General features: G+C 44.6%; 1 protein-coding gene across 1 annotated transcript in view; it reads left to right on the forward strand.

Annotated features, from left to right (window-relative positions):
• Positions 1 to 18901, forward strand: part of FSTL4 (follistatin like 4) — a 1219954-nt gene that overhangs the window by 977495 nt on the left and 223558 nt on the right. Inside the window, exon 4 of the mRNA XM_089686641.1 lies at positions 14895 to 15056. Within this exon, the coding sequence (XP_089542767.1) occupies positions 14895 to 15056 (162 nt within the window). The remainder of the gene's footprint in view (positions 1 to 14894; positions 15057 to 18901) is intronic.

Below are 18901 nucleotides of genomic sequence, written 5' to 3' on the forward strand. Positions count from 1 at the left end.
AGATTGCACTCCTGCAGAGCGGCGTGATCTGTCACTGGCCGTGTACCTCGGACACGGCCGATGACACATCTGAGTATCGGCCCCCGTTGCCGGTACCATGTGACCTGCTGTGACCAATCACAGCAGGTCACATGACAGTTGTATACAATGGATGGCTTCATTCATGCCATCCATTGTATACTAGTGTCTAGCTGTGATTGGTCACAGCTAATTACATGCACGTCATGTGATTAGCTGTGGCCAAATCACAGCTAAGCACAAAAAAAAAAAACCCTGAATGAAACGATGTCATTCAGGTAAATGCTTGCTTATAGCAAAGTAATTCTTTGCTATAAGCAAATTGTGTAAAAAAAAAAAAAAAAAAATACTGATTACTTCCCCAAAGTAGTACAATGTTACTATGGTAACATTGTACTACTTTGGTCATAGTGAAATATGAAAAAAAATCTTAAAAAAAAAAAAAAAATTTAATAAAAATAAAAAAAATATATATTTTTTTTTTCATACTGTCACCAGTCAGTGTCCCTGACCACCGCCATGCCAGTTATATGATGATGCTGTACTGCACTGGTGACAATATGTAAAAAAAAAAAATAGTGAAACTAATTTTTTTAATTTTTTCATTTTACGAAACATTATGACAAAAAAAATACAACTTCAAAAAACTCGCCATGCCTCTTATGAAGTACATCGGGCTGTCTACTTTGCAAAAAGGGGTCATTTGGGGGATATCTGTACTGTTCTGACATTCTTGGACCTCAAGAAATTAGATTGGCTGTCAGTACTTCAGGATTGATCAATATTCAGATCTATACCATAGTTTGTGAACTCTATAACTTTCCTACAAACTAAAAAATACATCCTAATTTGGGTTATTTTCACCAAAGACATGTAGCAGAATACACCTTGGCCTAAATTTATGAAGAACAATTATTTATTTGCAAACTTTTATAACAGAAACAAAAAAACGTGTTTTTTTTTCAAAATTGTTTTTTTTTTGTTAATTTAGCAAAAAATAAAAACCCCGGTGGTGATTAAATACCACCAAAAGAAAGCTCTAGTTGTGTGAAGAAAATTATAAAATTTTAGTTTGGGTACAATATTGTATGACCGCGCAATTGTCATTCAAATTGTGAGAGTGCTGAAAACTGGCCTGGGCAGGAAGGTGTAAAATTGCCCGTTATTGAATTGGTTAATAATATATTATCTTAATCAACCTCTATGGTATTCCATAACCACATGTTCCCAAAAGTTCCTAGATATTCTGGTAAACTAATCTTTGACATCTTCCTTGCAACCAAAATTACAGTTGTTAGGTCAGTTATGTTTAAGGAGATTGTTTGTTTGTTTTAAAACTTTAATGGCTAATGATTATTAATAATCTCTCAGCTATCTTAAATGATAAAATAGATGAAAGATCTGGGATCCTTGACCTACTTATACACTCAAACATCATATGTTCAAACTGACTCATAATAAATACATCCAGATCTTTTGTCCACCCTTTTTTATTCTCATCTTTTTTTATCACATTAGTATTTATATTTATAATAATTATTGAATTATGAAAAAAATCTTTTAGTTTTTTCACGTCTTAGTGTAGTATGTTGTTTGAGGTTTTATAGAGGTGTTTATATAAGGTTTTATAGACAACAGCTTTTGTAATAAAGGTGCAATAAAGGTGCACTGGCTTAGCGTTCGAGGTTGCAGAAGTTGCAATGGCGGCTCCCTGTCACATTTAGTTTTTACATCTGGACAGGAGGGGCAGTGAGGGCAGCATATACAAGAGGAAGGAAAGCAGCTAAAGTGCAGGAACTAATAAAACATTTATTGTAAAACAAACATCAACACTTGCAAGTAAGGGAGGTGCTGCATGATCGTGGAAGAAAGACAGTGTATGTGCAGATGGAATACTTAGTCTGCTGAGCTGCAGCAGCTGTCAGACACTTGGAGACTGACCCGCTATGAAGATGGAACAGCCCATACCCATCCATCTGTCCATTCATTCCTGATTTTCATCTTGCAGTGGCTACAAGCAAGGCTGTTGACTGCATGTACCCATCATTTGGGGCCAGGAACTCACGACATTATTGATCCCAGAATCACGCCAGTAGGAATAAGCACTTTTTACATCTATGTGGACTCTTTCCTGCAACAACAATTATTAGCAGTATTTGTGATCTTAACTGTGAGCTCTGAGAGACTCCATCTTTATTTTTGGCATATACAATAACTGATCCTCTCCATTTTCCTTCTGCAGCTGCTAAATGCCTGCTTCTCCTCCACTCCTTCCTGCCAGCATTCAGCAGCCGGAGGTAAATGCAGAGGATCAGATCCTGTATATGCTGCCCCTACTGTTCAGGTTACTCTTGTTCCCTACTAGTTTCTTGCTGCCTGCCCCCTATCCCCCCAAGCAGAGCTTCCAGCTTCCCCATCTCCTCTCATGCCAGCAGCCACAGGAAGGGTCATTTACTGGCCCCTTCCATTTCTAAATGAACACAGTGAGTGATCAGTAGTAAACTGTTTACTATGCTTTGGTTTGTGGATGCATGGGAAGCTTTGTAAGCGCCTGTTCATTCATTTTGTGCAACTGAGGCTGCTGAGATGGAGATAGAGGAAAATGTCTTCAATCTCCTTTCTCTGTTTCAAAAGTGAGACATCAGGGGTCTGTTTATACTCCTGATATTTCACCAAAGTCCCCCCAAAATTATAAAAAAAAGTAATAAAAAATAAAATTGTGAAAAACTAAAATGTTAAAAAATAATAAAATTAAAATAACAAAAATAAATAACTATTGACAACATGCACTGCCCTACTAACACCATACACTGCTCTAATGACCCCATCCTCTGCCCTACTGACAAAGTCCACTACCTAACTGATACTGTCCACTGTCTTACTGACACCAACCTATGCCCTACATACATGATCACTGCTTTACTGACACTGTCCACAGCCCTACTGGCATTGTTCACTGCCCTACTGACACCACAAAGTAGTCTCAAAAGATAAATGGTGCAATTACTTTGTTGCCAGAATTTGGCAAATACTTGAAAACATATTACAGAACAGAGGTATGATAATACTATGGCAAGCATCCAAAACAATTCTGGCTGCAGATATTTATTGCAAAATGCACTCTGCAAAATATTTAAACTGTGAGCTGCCCTGGTATTAAACCTAAGACAAGTAATTATATAGCTGCAACTGATTTAGATGATAATAGTAAAATTAATTATTCAAGTAATAGAGAGTAATAGAAACACAGAGGAGACCATCTGGAACTGGTGACTGGAGGGATGCACAAATGACAACACCATCTGCCACACTGACTCAGAGAATACTCTGTCCAGTCAAGTGGAACTTACAGAGCATATTGAGCAAGCTCTCAGAAGTCTATGGGTTCTTTGCCAAGCATTGTGACAAGCACAGTCATGGAACCTATGTAGTCATCCACCTGATGTTTTAGCCGCTGTTAGTCATTGCTGCTGTTGTGTACCACAAGTTGTACCTACCTGCAGTATGTTGCTCATACAGGTTCTTCACCATCCAGGTTGGAAAACCATTGTGTCAGCATGTCAAAAATGAATTACTGAGAAGAGGAGGTGTTTGTGCTGTGACTACAATACAGTGGTCTTAGGGGACAGTTAACTTGAAAGTGAATGGAAACCCTGTTTGCCTGAGTTAGCAGTTCACTCAATCCATGGTAGGTATTGAGGAACCTCACAGTTAAGAAAATGGGGAAAGTAAAGCATGTGGGTCAGACATTCTTGTTTAACCGCTTGCCGCCCTGCCACTGTGTATATACGTGTGCAGGGCGGCAGTGGAGCTCAAAAGCATGTTTTAAAACGTGCTCCGTGCTCCCGACACATTCGCGGGTAGGGGGCGCGCGCGTGCGCTCCCGCCGACCCGCGGGTGACACGATTGGATCCAGGAGGGATCAATCATTAGATTTCAGCCAGTGATTTCTGGCTGAAATCACATGATCGGTCCCTGTCCTATCCTGTCCTGTGTTGACATTTACACAGGGCAGGATATGATGTCATTCTTCTCTGCCTGGACACATTCCGTTCCAGACAGAGAAGAAGACATCCAAACAGTGAGTAAAACACTACACACTGACAGTTAGAACACTCTAGGTCACATTTAACCCCCTGATCGCCCCCCCCCCGTTAACCCCTTCACTGCCCTGTCACCAGTGTCACTGATCAGTGAAGCGATTTTTACTGATCAGTGTCGCTGGCGACTTACGATAGAGTTAGCGCCCCTCCCAGATAGCGCCAGTTTGCCCGCTAATACACCAGTAGTCCCGTATAACCCCTTGATCGCCCCCCCCCAGTTAACCCCTTCACTGCCCTGTCACCAGTGTCACTGATCAGTGAACCAATTTTTACTGATCACTGTATCAGTGTCGCTGGCGACTTCCGATAGTGTTAGCGCCCCTCCCAGATAGCTCCAGTTTGCCCGCCAGTTCACCAGTAATCCCGTTTAACCCCTTGCTCGCCCCCCCCCAGTTAACCCCTTCACTGCCCTGTCACCAGTGTCACTGATCAGTGAACCCATTTTTACTGATCACTGTATCAGTGTCGCTAGCGACTTCCGATAGTGTTAGCACCCCTCCCAGATAGCGCCAGTTTGCCCGCCAGTACACCAGTAATCCCGTTTAACCCCTTGATCACCCCCCCAGGTAACCCCTTCACTGCCCTGTCACCAGTGTCACTGATCAGTGAACCAATTTTTACTGATCACTGTATCAGTGTCGCTGGCGACTTCCGATAGTGTTAGCGCCCCTCCCAGATAGCGCCAGTTTGCCCGCTAGTACACCAGTAATCCCATTTAACCCCTTAATCTCCCCCCCCAGTTAACCCCTTCACTGCCCTATCACCAGTGTCATTGATTACAGTGAACAGATTTTTACTGATCACTGTATTAGTGTCACTGGTGACTTCCGATAGTGTTAGCGTCCCTCCTAGATAGCGCCAGTTTGCCCGCTAGTGCACCAGAAATCCCATTTAACCCCTTGATCACCCCCCCCCCCAGTTAACCCCTTCACTGCCGTTACCAGTGTCATTGATTACAGTGAACAGATTTTTACTGATCCACTGTATTAGTGTCACTGGGGACTTCCGATAGTGTTAGCGTCCCTCCTAGATAGCGCCAGTTTTCCCGCTAATGCACATTTTTTTTACCAAAAACATGTAGCAGAATACATTTTGGCTTAAATTTATGACTAACTTTGAGTTTACAATATATTTTTTATAGCTGAAAGTAGAAAATATTGTTTTTTTTCAAAAGTTTCGTGGTTTTTTTGTTTATAGCGCAAAAAATAAAAAGCGCACAGGTGATAAAATACCACCAAAAGAAAGCTCTATTTGTGTGAAAAAAAGGACGTAAATTTTGTTTGGGTGCAGCATTGCATGACCGCGCAATTATCATTTGAATTAGTGCAGCGCCAAACAGCAAAAAAAGGCCTGGTCATTAAGGGGGGTAAATCCTCTGGGGCTCAAGTGGTTAAATGCAGCCAGGAGATTGCTTCTACTGTCACACACTATACTACCTGCTTGAAGCTTATGGGGGTTACTTACGTCTGGATGTTTCAAGATGACAAGATTCTTAGGCTAAATATGATTCCTCTCCACAGAGCTAATTAGCTCAGCAACAACTTAACAATGTCTGTTCTGCAAAACAATGGATATGCTTACTGACTGGTGAGCAGTGCTGCGGAGCAGTACTTGGACATGCAGTGGAGGCAACAGAGGAGGAGGATGTGTCAACTGTACTCTTCAAAAAGTATTTCAGATGTAGGATTGGTATTTTGAAATCCTTTTTCTGTTTTCTGTTTGAGATTTTGAATGTTTATTTAAAGAAATGCCCGCAGCGATAAAAGAAGAAAAGATTTAGCGTAGGGCAGGCATGACTAGGCCCAGAGTGGGAAGGAAGACGTGTGAGGGTTAATGATAGTATTAGGGTTGGTAAAGGATAGCTGGGGGATCTGGTTGGTAGAGAAGAGTGTAGGTGGGGTCTCCTGCACTTTAGGGTGGGGTGTTCTGGGGAGGGGCGTCAGTTGGGAGCTGGAGGTGGGAGAGAGAGCTTCGGAAAGTCGGGCACTGCCCGAGGGCCCGGGGTCAGTAGGGGGCCCCATGAGATGCCCCGGGTACCCCTTTTTTCATAGGCTTTTTGAGTTTGGGCAGGGACACAGGGGCCCCAGGATCCCTTATTGCCCGGGGGCCCCATGAGTTGTCAGTCCGCCCTGCCTCCTGCACACTGCTATGCATGGCTTTGCATAGCAGAGCCATACGGAGGACGGTTGGGCCCAGCTGGGTGAGTCTGCTGCCTCCAAAGGGAGGGCCTGGCTGCGGAGCCTGGTCTTTGCTTTTCTGCGGGACCCGGGCTCATCAGAGGTAGTTGGGAGGGAGCGCCCATGTGCTGGGAGGTCTACGCCTCCGGAGAGCTTTCTCCCGCGCTTTCCCCCGGTCTCCCCACACACCCCAGGGCTCAGCTCCAGGATGGGAGCCCCACTCGGGACCCTCCGGCCCCCGCTGGCAGGGCGCTCTCCTGCCTCTGCTCGCGGGGAGGCCGGGAGGAATCCTAGTTTTTGGCGGAGTTTGGGGGGCGGGGTCACTCGTGAATGAAGCCCCCCCCCCACCCGCACGGCAGTGAGGACGGGATGGCAGCGGCTCCTCCGCTGACAAGGCACCTGTCAGGGAGGGTGCCCGGCAGGGGGAGATGTACTGCTGTGGCTGCCGGGCCCCCTGGCAACATGGAGCAGCGGCTCCATTCAAAAAAAAAAAAAAAAAATTTTTCCACAGGTGCAGCGCTAGGTGGAGGTCTGGCAAGTGCCCAGAGTCGTCAGGGAGCGTGGCTGGTGCTGGGAGGCAGGAGCGGCACAGACCTGTGGGACCCGTGGCTCCTGGGACTGGAAGGCCATCCAGTCATCGAGCGGAGGAGGACCGATCAGAGGGCGAGCTGTCAGAACCCGATACGGGGGCGACAGCTGGCCACTCGGCGCCGGTGGATTTTGGACGCGCAGCTGCTGGGACGTCTCCTGGGCAGCCTGGTGAGTTACCGGTTTTTGGGTCTGCTCTCTTCTTTTCAGCTGCTCTCCGGGACCTGTCAGGGGGCGGCGTCATCTCGTTGGGTATTGGTGCGGGGGTCTGCGATTTGCGGTCCGGCTGGGGACTTGTTGCGGCGCTTTGCACTGGGCGGTAGTGGGGGCGCTGGGCCTGCTTCTGTGTGGTTCCCGCCTGCAGGTGGGGATGTTTGCGGGGGGCCTAGGGCAGGAGACTGGGGACGCGCGGGGCCTGGTGTTTTCTTCTTCTCCAGGTTCAGGGTCAGGGGTGGTTACGGCGGTGACTGGTGCTCTGGGCTCGGCGGCCCCATCCACGGTTTTGGGTGGGGGTGACAGGGCCGGGCGGCTTCGCAGTGTACGTGTGGTACGAGGGCCCGTTGGTGCGCACTTACATTCGGATGTATGAGAGTAGATTGGGTGAGGTGTGTATGTCGAGATCTTCACGCTCTTGATCTTGGAGCGGCTGCCTGTCGACGGGTCGAGGGTTGACGAGGGCAGGCGGGAGGACGCGGAGAAGCAGCGTTCTTTTTCGGTTTATCCCGCGTGCTTTTGCTAATTGGTTGCAGGCTTTCGCGATTATGGCCAGTGTCATTGGGGAAACGGCCCCTGAGCATAGCTCGGCGCTTTTCTGTTACCTTGACGCTATTAGCGAGGCTCACTGGGTTTATGGGGGGATCGCAGGGCTATGGTGCGATGAACAGTTTCGGCAGCGTAGGGCGGTTCACCCGTCGTGGCGCTTGGACCGTAAGGTCCGTGGCCTTTGGATGCGGCTTATGACTCCGGCGAGGCCCTCTGGTCTGTTTTTCGAGATGGGGCCGGTGGTTCGTTCTCCCCGGGACAATTGGCCTCAAAGCGTAGGGGTTCTGCTGGCGGTTCCATTAGGGTGGTTGTCGTTTCTGAGGGTCCGGCCGTTTTTAAGCACGAATGTTCTGGGTGCGGTGGCACCCATTCTTTGTTGCGCTGTTTCAAGCGGGGTAGAGGCCTTTCCGGAGAGCGTGCGGGTATAAGGGACGACGCCAGTGAGGGTGAAAAGTATGTGGCCTTTCCTAAATAGATACCCTGATCAGGCACCTGCCATGCTGCTGGCGGCAAGGTTTGTTCGGAGGGTTTCCACATCCTGTGTTGTTTGAATTTGATTCCTCCCTTAGCGCGGAACTCACGGTCGGCCTTGCAGTATGCAGAGGTGGTTTCGGCTAAGTTGCGTAAGGAAGTGGGGTTAGACCGCATGGCCCGTTTTCTTTTTCTCCCTTGGGGGGTTGTGCCCGAAAAGGAGCCTCATGCGTTTCGGTTAATTCCTCACCTGTCCTTCCTGACAGGGGGGTTGGTGACCGACGCCATCGATACAGAGTCAGGTGCGGTGTATTATACGTCGTTCGATGCGGCAGTTTGCTGGGTTCGTCGGTATGGGCGAAGTGCGCTCCTGGCGTAATGGGATATTGAGTCAGCGTTTCGGCTGTTGTGGGTACATCCGGACGGTCTTCGTGTCTTGGGTTGTCGTTGGGAGGGCTCGTTTTACGTTGTGAAGTGCCTTCCCATGGGGTGTTTTATATCCTGCGCTTTGTTCGAGAAGTTCAGTTCGTGCATGGAGTGGGTGGTGCGAGATGTCTCGGGGGTGAATGCGGTCATCCGTTATTTAGATGATTTTCTTTGTGTGGGTCCGCCAGCTTCCGGGGTATGTGCAGTTTTTGCTGGCCACTTTGCAACACATTGCACAACGTTTCGTTATTCCGCTGGCGTTGGACAAGACGGAGGGCCCGGCTTCGGTGATTACTTTCCTGGGCATTGTTTGGATTCAGGAGCTGTGGAGTGCCGGCTGCCTGAGGACAAGCTGTTGGCCTTACAAGTTGAGCTTCGTGGGGTGCTGGGCAAGCGTAAGTTTCAGCTGCGGGCCTGGCAGTCGTTGTTGGGCAAAGCTTACCTTCGCTTGCAGTATACTGCCGATGGGTTGGGTGTTCTGCCGCCGATTGGCGACGGCGGGGGTACCTCCCCTTTACATTTTATTCACTTGACTTGGGAGCATCAGGCGGACTTGCAGATTTGGCTCACCTTTTTGGATTCTTTCAACATGCGGGCTCTGTGGATGTCTGGCCCTGGGAGCCATTTTAACCTGGATTTGTTCCCGGATGCGGCGGCTTCCGTGGGATATGGGGCCTTTTGCCAGGGTCGGTGGAGTGCGGCTCCGTGGCCTGCTTCCTGGTGGGAGGCGGGTTTTTTTTCTTCGTATCTTGGTGCTGTTGGTATTTTTCCCGGTGGTGCTGGCGGTTGCAGTGTGGGGGGAGCATTTTCGGAAGTAAGGGTTCATTTTCGGTGTAACATTTTGGGGGTGGTTCAGGTCGTCAATCGGGTCTCAGCTTCGTCGCGGCCGGTGGTTGGCCTGCTTCACCATTTAGTGTTGCGTTGCCTGCAGCTGACCATTTTTCTTCATGCTGTGCATCTCCCTGGGGTTGATCACACTCTGGCTGTCGCTTTGTCTCATTTTCAGTGGGACACATTCCGAGGGTTGGCGCTGGGGGAGGAGCACCGCGGGGTTCCTTGTCCCGACTGGCTGTGGGATTTTGCCTTGGGGTCGTTGCAGGCTGGATCCGGTAGTCGGTGAGTGAGGCGACATGGTCTGCATACTCGACTTCTGGCGGGAGTGGTGGACCTGCTGCAGCGGGTCAATATTGATCCGTGGGGGCTTGAGGTGGGTTTCGCTGTGTTGTAATTTTGGCACGGAAATTAGAGCGGGGGTGTCGGCTGCTGCGTTGGATTGCCGGTTGGCTGGTTTGGCCTTCTTAAGTTGCGGGGGTGTCGGGGTTTTCACGAAAGCCTTTTTGGGTTCGACAGGCCCTTCGGGGTTCCCGTAGGGCTCATCGCTGAAGGGATTCACGGCGTCCGCTGTCCATTGAGTTGTTAGGGTCTTGGTTTGTGCACCTGCGGTCTGTGTGTCTTTCGGGCTTCGAGGTGTTTCTTTCGGACTGCCTTTGTCGTGGCCTTTTTGGGGCATTGTGTTTTGGTGAGATCGGTAGTCAGTCTAAATCAGTTATTCGGGGGTTATTGGGGGATGAGGTCGTGTGCTGGGTTTACTGGGGTGGAGGTGCTCGTCCGTCGGTCTAGGACGGACCAATTAAGGCGTGGTGCATGGGTGCGGTTCTTTGCTCTTCCAGCATCTCCTGTGTGCCCGGTGGGTGCGGTGCCAGATTTTCTATCCCATCGTCCGGTGGGGCAGGGGTCCTTTTTTCCAGCACGCTGAGGGGTCCTCCTTATTTCACTTTGTGTCAGTTTTCTGACAGTGTTTAACGGCGGCTGGTTGGATGCGTCCTTGTGTGCTTCGCATTCGCTTTGGATGGGGGCTGCTACGGAAGCTGCCAGGTGGGGTTTGTTGGATATGGGTCACACGTATTGGTAGGTGGGATTCACGGAGATTTTGCCTGTACGTTCGTCCGCATCTGTTGGGGGACTAGTGGGGTGGGGTCCTGTGTTCTGTTGTTCATGGCCTGGGGGGAGTGTCTGTCCTGTCTGCGTGATGTATTGTCCTGGGGGTATTGCTTGTCCTTTTTCTTTCAGAGGGAGCGGTGTGGCCTGGTGTGGATCCTGGCTCACTCCTATGTGTTCTTGGGGGGCCCGGTGGGCTGATGTTAGGTCTACTGGTAGGCAGCTGGGGTTGGCTAGGCAGGAAGCTTCTGTCAGCTGGATGGTTGTGCCGGGTATGTTGTGGGGTGGTGTGCTACATGAGGGGCAGCGTTTGACTCGACGGGATGGCCCACTGGATGTCCTGGTGCTTCATGCGGGTGGCAATGATCTGAAGGTCGACAAGGAGGTGGGGCGCTTCTTTATCCGTAATGGGGGGCTGGTGGTCCGACATTTGGAGCTGGAGGTGGATACTTGGAGGTATCTTTGGAGTGCTGGGGTACATCTGAATGCGGTTGGATCGTATATATGGTCTCTGGGTCTACAGGATGGAGTTCGGAGGGGTTTGTTTGTGGTGTGGCACGCATGGGTAAGGGCTCACCCAGCGTGCTGTGGCGGTGGTTGGTCTTTGGAGGCGGTTCTTATCTTGAAGGTACAAAATGGTGTGGGACCCATCGTTGGTATGGTGTGCCCCGGAACATTCCAGTTAACCAAGGTTTAACTGGAAGATGGTGGTGCTGCACTGCGGATGGTATGGTTGTCTCCGAGCTGGTTGGTTGCGGCTGGAGGCCTAGTGGAATATGGTTGTCCGCAGGTGCATTTCGGATCATTTTGGGGTGCCTTCAAAGACCAACGACAACTCTTTATGTTTTCTGTTATAAGGAATGGTTGATGTGTTTAAACTTGATTTGTTAATAAAAGGCCGTGTTGGCCATTTTACTCCAAAATTGGTGTTGTGTTTTCTGTAAGTATAGTAAGTAAAGGGGATTGGTATGGAAGGGTAATGGTGGTGTAGTGGGGTCTGGATGAACCTATCTCGGGTGCACTAGTCATGAAAGTATTATCTGAAAAAACTTATTTCAAATTAGTCTATATCAAATGTAGATATACAGTAGGTGCTTCCTAAACTTGCAGTGCTGACACCCTATAAACATATACCAGAAAAAAATTGTGAACAAGGGACCTTTTTGTGAAATATAGTATTACAATGTAGCATTATGCAATGTACAAGGCTAAAGCTGGACTCTAGGAACTGATAAAAGCTGTAGTGCCTTTTGAAGAGATTTATCAAAAACATAAATTTATTTCAACAGCAGACCAGCCTAGCCACCTGTTAAGCGTTAACTCTTTTTGGTTGAAATTCAAAGGACCCTCTAGTAAAGACATGCAGATAATGGGCGAAGGGAACTTTTCCCAGAGACAATAGACTGTTTGACTATCCACAGGTGGTCTAAGACCAACAATTCTGAGGTTTAAATTGGCGACTATGAGACTAACTAAAAGATACATATATCAACAAATACTGTTTGTATATTGAGGTTGGGGAAAATGCATATACAAAAGTTAATCAGACAGTCAAATAAGACGTTAGACCTCTAAACATTGAGTCATCACACCTAACCAAAAGACAATGATGAGACGGAAACCTAACTGGCTAAAGGTTCACCCGAAACCTCGGAAAGTGTGATGAACAAACAAACTTCTCGAACTGTCACAATATACTATTATCCACGAAGGTTACAAGTATAACTGGTTGTTTACCCTAACTCCTACACAATGGACAGGTAAACAGAGGGTCTTTCCTACTCATGGGAATTTTTGTTCTAAAACAAAAAGGTTAAACTTAGGACATATAAGGCTAAGAACTGAATATATCTACCCACAGAGATATTATCAAAAAGCATATGATCAATGGGATGTTATAAAGAGTATGTTTCACACACAACAATATATTCAGCAGAATGGGGATTGTATATCACTAACTTGAGTATTGAGATGAGGAAAAGTAAGATATATTGTGAATTAGCATCAGTTGTATGTTGTATCAGAAAACAAATGCTTTCACACAAGTTTGTATCTCAGGGAAATGAATAACTGAATATACATATATCTTTAATAGTCCTATCCAGAACATTATAGGTATAATCAAATATATATTTGGATGAGACGTATATTTAATACCTGAAATCACCTTGAATTCCACCGGAGGTGTGAGTCATCATCAATACTCAAATTGTTCTATGGTACATGACTGCCATCTGGCGGACAGGTGAGAGATAGCTTAGGTACATACACTTCTCGACCGGCCAATCAAAAGCCTGTTGGGAGGGTCTCTTAGAACAATAGTTTAGATGGTATAAAAAGCCATGCATCTCATTTAGAAAAAAAAAACCTCATTGAAAAACCCTCACTGAAAACCTCACTGAGAAAAAAAAGAAGAACCTGGCTGAAAACTGATGGAAGAAGCTGAAGACATCTGAAGTGGCTGAAATCCATCTCTACTGAATAACCATTCTTTCATCCTTTCAAACTTTTTAAGCTTTCTACTAAACTTCTAAACCTCTGAATCTCTACTATACTACATATCTATCACTTGTCCCTGTGGCCATCATTCTCAAGGCGTTCCATTGCCAGCTGAATCCACTGGGAAAGTGTCATAGTCCAAGTTCTGGGTGTGGTGAGACTGTCCATTTAATTTTGTATTGCATATTTCCTCTGTTGTTTAGAGTGATAAGAATTACCTTAGAGTGATAACAACTGTATTGGGTGTTCATATATATATATATATATATATATATATATATAGAGAGAGAGATCCCGTATTACTGTTAGATATTGTTGGTGTCATATTACAAATTTTTCATATTTCATAAATTATTAAATATTAGTAATTAGAGTATAATTTATCAGGGAATATCTTCTCCCATTCCTATGGCCACGGGATGTGAGAAAATAACCTCTGACATACTCTAAATTATTAGTTATTACTAAATTTAATTTTTAATAATCATTATCATCTAGAAAAATTGTGTATGATATTGATATAGTATATCTTTGATCGTGTGTACCAGTATTCATTCATCACCAGTCTTTTGCGTTTTGTGTTAATATATATATAATTTTTGTACATAAATAAATTTTTATATTTATCTATTATAAGGCAAATTTTGTGTGTATGGTACGAAATCATACTGGCTAAAAGGATTCAAGGTATAATAATAAGTGGTGATCAAATTATCGAGGTGTCCAAATTATTGGTTCACTAAATATTTGCTGTATTTTAACGGCTGGAGGCACTGTAATATTTCATCTAAGGGAAAGGGACACCGCCCTTTATAAGTAGAATAAATCCTTACATAAACCACCACAAAGTCCAGGCACTATGATTTCCTGGAGTTCAGCTTTAAGTGATCAAACACATGGTTTATACCTATAATGCACATGGCAATTTACTTGTTTGTTGTGCAAATAAATTAAAAAAATTAAATATTTGTGTATTTAGATTCCTCAGTGCTATAGTTTAAGCTCTTTTGATTAAATTTTTTTCTGAAAGAGCTTGTTCTGAAAGAAAGGTTCCATGATTTTGCACTGTCCTTTTTACCCTTATATGATGGGGTAGATGTAATTTACATCGAATGCAGATGCTCAGAGATAAGCTGTTGCACATGGGATCAAGCTGAGCTTGAACGTGTGCCTGGTATTGCTGTTGCTAATTGCAAGACAATAGCTTAGAGTTATTAGCCTGGAACAATAAGTGCTGTTACTGGCAGGATTTTCAAGTAATAAACTTAACAGGATCACCAAAAAGTAAAGGTTTGTATATGATAGGTGTGCATGAAAGCTTGCATGTATAAAAAAATGTATGTGTGTGGTAAAGTAATTGTGTATGTGTGTATTTGTTTGAGTGATGGTTTGTAATATTAACCTGGCACATTAACAGAAGTTATGCACAAAATGTAAATTGACTCTCTCTCTAACAGAAACACCAAAGCTGTATTGCATTGTGGAGTACCGAGGTCTATTTATAAATATCTTCACAGGAGATGTATATAACTTTTGCCCAAGATTCACACATTTTTCTTATGGAATTCATTAGAGAAAAATGTGTGAATCTTGTGTGAAAACATTAATAAAACACAATTAGACCCTTTAGTATATTGGAATAAGTGACCTTATGAACCACAACAAAGTTTTAGCACAAACCAGATTCACAAATATAATTCTTGTACATATCTTGCACCTCAAATTGTAGAGGTAAAAAATGTGACCCTCCATGCCTGTGAAGTTGATAATAATGAAATACAATCAAGAAAACAGAAGTACCAAACCTTTTATGTAGTAGTAATCAGAATATTTTATCGATTCCATTTTTCAGTCCCTACAAATGATTACATGTGTCTAAATGATGACATTTCCTCATTTGTTTCTTCTATAGTCCCTCCTGTCATTAGAGTCTATCCTGAGACTCAAGCTCAAGAACCAGGAGTTTCTGCAAGTCTGAAATGTCATGCGGAGGGTATTCCTAACCCCAGAATAACATGGTTGAAGAATGGAGTTGATATTATGTCAAAGATGTCTAAACAGCTCACACTAATAGGTAAGCTTGTTTATAATACAATGATAAGAAAACACTTACTGAAGACTTTTTCACTAGCTTCTTAAGAATATGTTGACCCAACATTTCATATTTCTGAAATGTGTCTGTACCAAGCAGGTAATTGTGTTAAAAAAGTATCCTTTTGTGTTTGTATTCCTTACTTTTTGTGAAATACCTGGCGATCATGTCAGTCCCCCTGTTTTCCTATTTCAAACTGACCCTTATGCAGCCAAGAACAAAGGTTATGTGCTTAAAAATAGGTATTTATAATATATATATATTCAGTTGTTTTGCCTTTTATTTTTATTTTAAACCAAATGAGTTGTTTTACAAGGTAAGGATTCACATATACTTAAAAGTTCAGGGTTTTTTTGTTATGGTTATCAGATTCAGGTGAGCTTACATTTCACTGGTGCTGTTAAATAAGCATACTAATGTTTTAGGGTTACTATGTCTTTAAAGCCCAACTCCAGCTTTACCTTGAGTTATGCAAAGTTGTACAGGCTCCTGTACTAAAAAAATGTTTAATCTGATTTCACTGCACACTGAGGACAGCAGGTCAGATAGAGTCTATCTCATTAGCAGCAAGCAGCAAATTTTTGTTCTTTCCCCATAGAGTCTATCTCATTACCTGATTGAAGGACATCCAGCATCATTTAGCCCTTTCCACCCCAGTCTGACTGCCCCTGCCCTATCTCTTTTATTCATTGGATTTCAGTTCAATGAACTGAAATCATGGCGATTAAGCACCACTAGTGGGTATTATTGGTGGTGTTCATACAAATGCATTCTGTGCAGAAACACCTGCTCCTTTAGCAGAGGCAGCTCTAGGCTCTGTGAGGCCTTAGGCAAAACGTAGACATGAGGCTCCACTCACACCCATAATGGGGAAAATAATTGATGCAATAAATATTAGCTGTATAACTTGCTCCATATATATATATAACTGGCTCCATATAAAGAGACATGCTCCATATATCCAGCAAGGAGACATCCCCCATATATCCAGCAAAGAGACGTGCCCCATATTTTCAGCAAAGAGACATGCCCCATATTTCCAGCAAAGAAACCTCCCACATATATCCAGCAAAGAGACATCCCGATATATCCAACTAACAAACCGTTTAATCCAGCTATGAGACAGCCCATTCCAGCTAAGAGACAGCCCATTCCAGCTAAGAGACAGCCCATTCCAGCTAAGAGACAGCCCATTCCAGCTAAGAGACAGCCCAATCCAGCTAAGAGACATTCCCAGCTAAGCGACAGTCCAATCCAACTAAGAGATAGTCCCCACTAAGAGACAGCCCAATCCAGCTATGAGACAGATCAATCCAGCTAAGGGACAGCATAATCCAGTTAAGAGACAGTCCCAGATAATCGACAGCCCAATCCAGCTAAGAGACAGTCCAATACAACTAAGAGATAGTCCCCACTAAGAGACAGATCAATCCAGCTAAGAGACAGTTCCAGCTGAGTTAAGAAACAGTCCAATCCAGATAAGAGACTGTCACGGATAGGGGGCAAGGAAAAGCAAAACATAAGCAGATAAAACTTTAGCTTTAAAATATTTTGTTGTGCAGTGGTGAAGGCAAAGGATTGATCCTAAAGTGGGTCCATAAGTATATGGGTAATATGATCAAATCATAACAGGTTTGCAATGTACTGATACACAGGCTGAATTCTGATTCATCTGGTCTAGATTTGAGTGTCTCTACAGCCACCTTTCTCAACCAGGGTTCCTTCAGAGGTTGTTAGGGGTTGATTGAGCAGTGGCTGATTAATCTCCAGCCTAATTGCACCAACTTAATGTAGTACCAGGTCTAATATCACTCAGCAGAGTGACAGCATGGGACTAGTGGAGCATATCCTCTCAACTCTCAGATAAGTAACCATTGACGCCAATGACACCAATTAGCTTTTTAGTTGTCTGTAAGGAGCATTTTTCCTTATGACCAGCAACAAAAGGGGCTTTTTTTTGCCATTTGATACAATATACCAAGGCATTCTCCCCATTGGGTTCCTCGTATAAGAGGCTTTCTTCCCCTTCCCCTCCACAAAAGTAGGTACCTCTGTGCAATGAAGATGAAACGTGGCTGGGTCTTCCAACATGACAATGATCCCAAACATACCGCTTGGGCAATGAAGGAGTGGCTTCGTAGGAAGCATTTCAAGGTCCTGGAGTGGCCTAGCCAGTCTCCAGATCTCAACCCCATAGAAAACCTGTGGAGGGAGTTGAAAGTCCGTGTTGCCCAGCGACAGCCCCAAAACATCAGTGCTCTAGAGGAGATCTGCATGGAGGAATGGGCCAACATACCAGCAACAGTGTGTGCCAACCTTATGAAGACTTACAGGAAACCTTTGACCTCTGTCATTGCCAACAAAGGATATATAACAAAGTATTGAGATGAACTTTTGATATTGACCAAATACTTATTTTCTACCATAATTTGCAAATAAATTCTTTCCAAATCAGCCAATGTGATTGTCTGGATTTTTCTTACTCATTTTGTCTCTCATAGTTGAGGTCTACCTATGATGCCAATTACAGGCCTCTCTCATCTTATTAAGTGGGAGAACTTGTACAATTGGTGGCTGACTAAATACCTTTTTGCCCCATTGTGTGTGTGTGTGTATACACACACACACACACACACACACACACACACTTAGGTCCATATATATTTGGACACAGGCACGATTTTAGTTTTTTTTTTTTTTTTTTTTAGGTATTTACCAAAACATATTCAAGCTATAGTTATATAATGGATATGGACTGAAAGTGCACACTCTCAGGTTTAATTTGATGATATGTAGATCCAAATTGGCGGAAGGGTTTAGGAATTACAGCTCTTAAGAGCAGCCATCCCCCCTTTTTCAAGGGACCAAAAGTAATTGGACAATTGAATCAAAAGCTGTAAGGAGCTGTCCATGCAAGTGAAACAGGCCATTGTAAGGCTTCAAAAACAAAACAAATCCATCAAAGAAATAGCAGAAACATTAGGAGTGGCCAAATCAACAGTTTGGTACATTCTGAGAAAAGAAGAATGTACTGGTGAGCTCAGCAACATAAAAAGGCATAGACGTCCACAGAAGACAACAGTGGTGGATGATCGCAGGATCTTCTCTATGGTAAAGAAAAACCCCTTCACAACATCCAGACAAGTGAAGGACACTCTCCAGGAGGTGGGTGTATCATTGTCAAAGTCTACAATCGAGAGAAGACTTCACGAGAGCAAATACAGAGGGTTCACCACAAGGTGCAAACCGTTCATAAGCCTGAAGAATAGAAAAGACAGACTAGACTTTGCCAAAAAAAAATTTAAAAAGCCAGACCAGTTCTGTAAAAGCATTCTTTTGACGGATGAAACTAAGATAAATCTGTACCAGAATGACGGGAAGAAAAAAGTGTGGAGAAGGCTTGGAACAGCTCATGATCCAAAGCACACAACGTCATCTGTAAAACATAGTGGAGATAGTGTGATGGCATGGGTATGCATGGCTTCCAATGGCACTGGGTCATTGGTGTTGATGATATGACAGAAGACAAAAGCAGCCGGATAAATTCTGTAGTGTTTAGAGATATACTGTCTGCCCGGATTCAGTCAAGTGCAGCAAAGTTGATTGGACGATGCTTCACAGTACAAATGGACAATGATCCAAAACACACTGCAAAAGCAACCCAGGAGCTTTTGAAGGAAAAGAAGTGGAATATTCTGCAATGGCTGAGTCAATCACCTGATCTCAACCCAATTGAGCATGCATTTCCCTTGCTGAAGGCAAAACTAAAAGCAGAAAGACCCACAAACAAAGGACAACTAAAGACAGCTGCAGTTAGAGCCTGGCAA

This window comes from Staurois parvus, unplaced genomic scaffold (assembly GCF_062004578.1).
Source record: "Staurois parvus isolate SC_StPar_1 unplaced genomic scaffold, SC_StPar_1.0 ptg000403l, whole genome shotgun sequence".
Lineage (NCBI taxonomy): Eukaryota > Metazoa > Chordata > Amphibia > Anura > Ranidae > Staurois > Staurois parvus.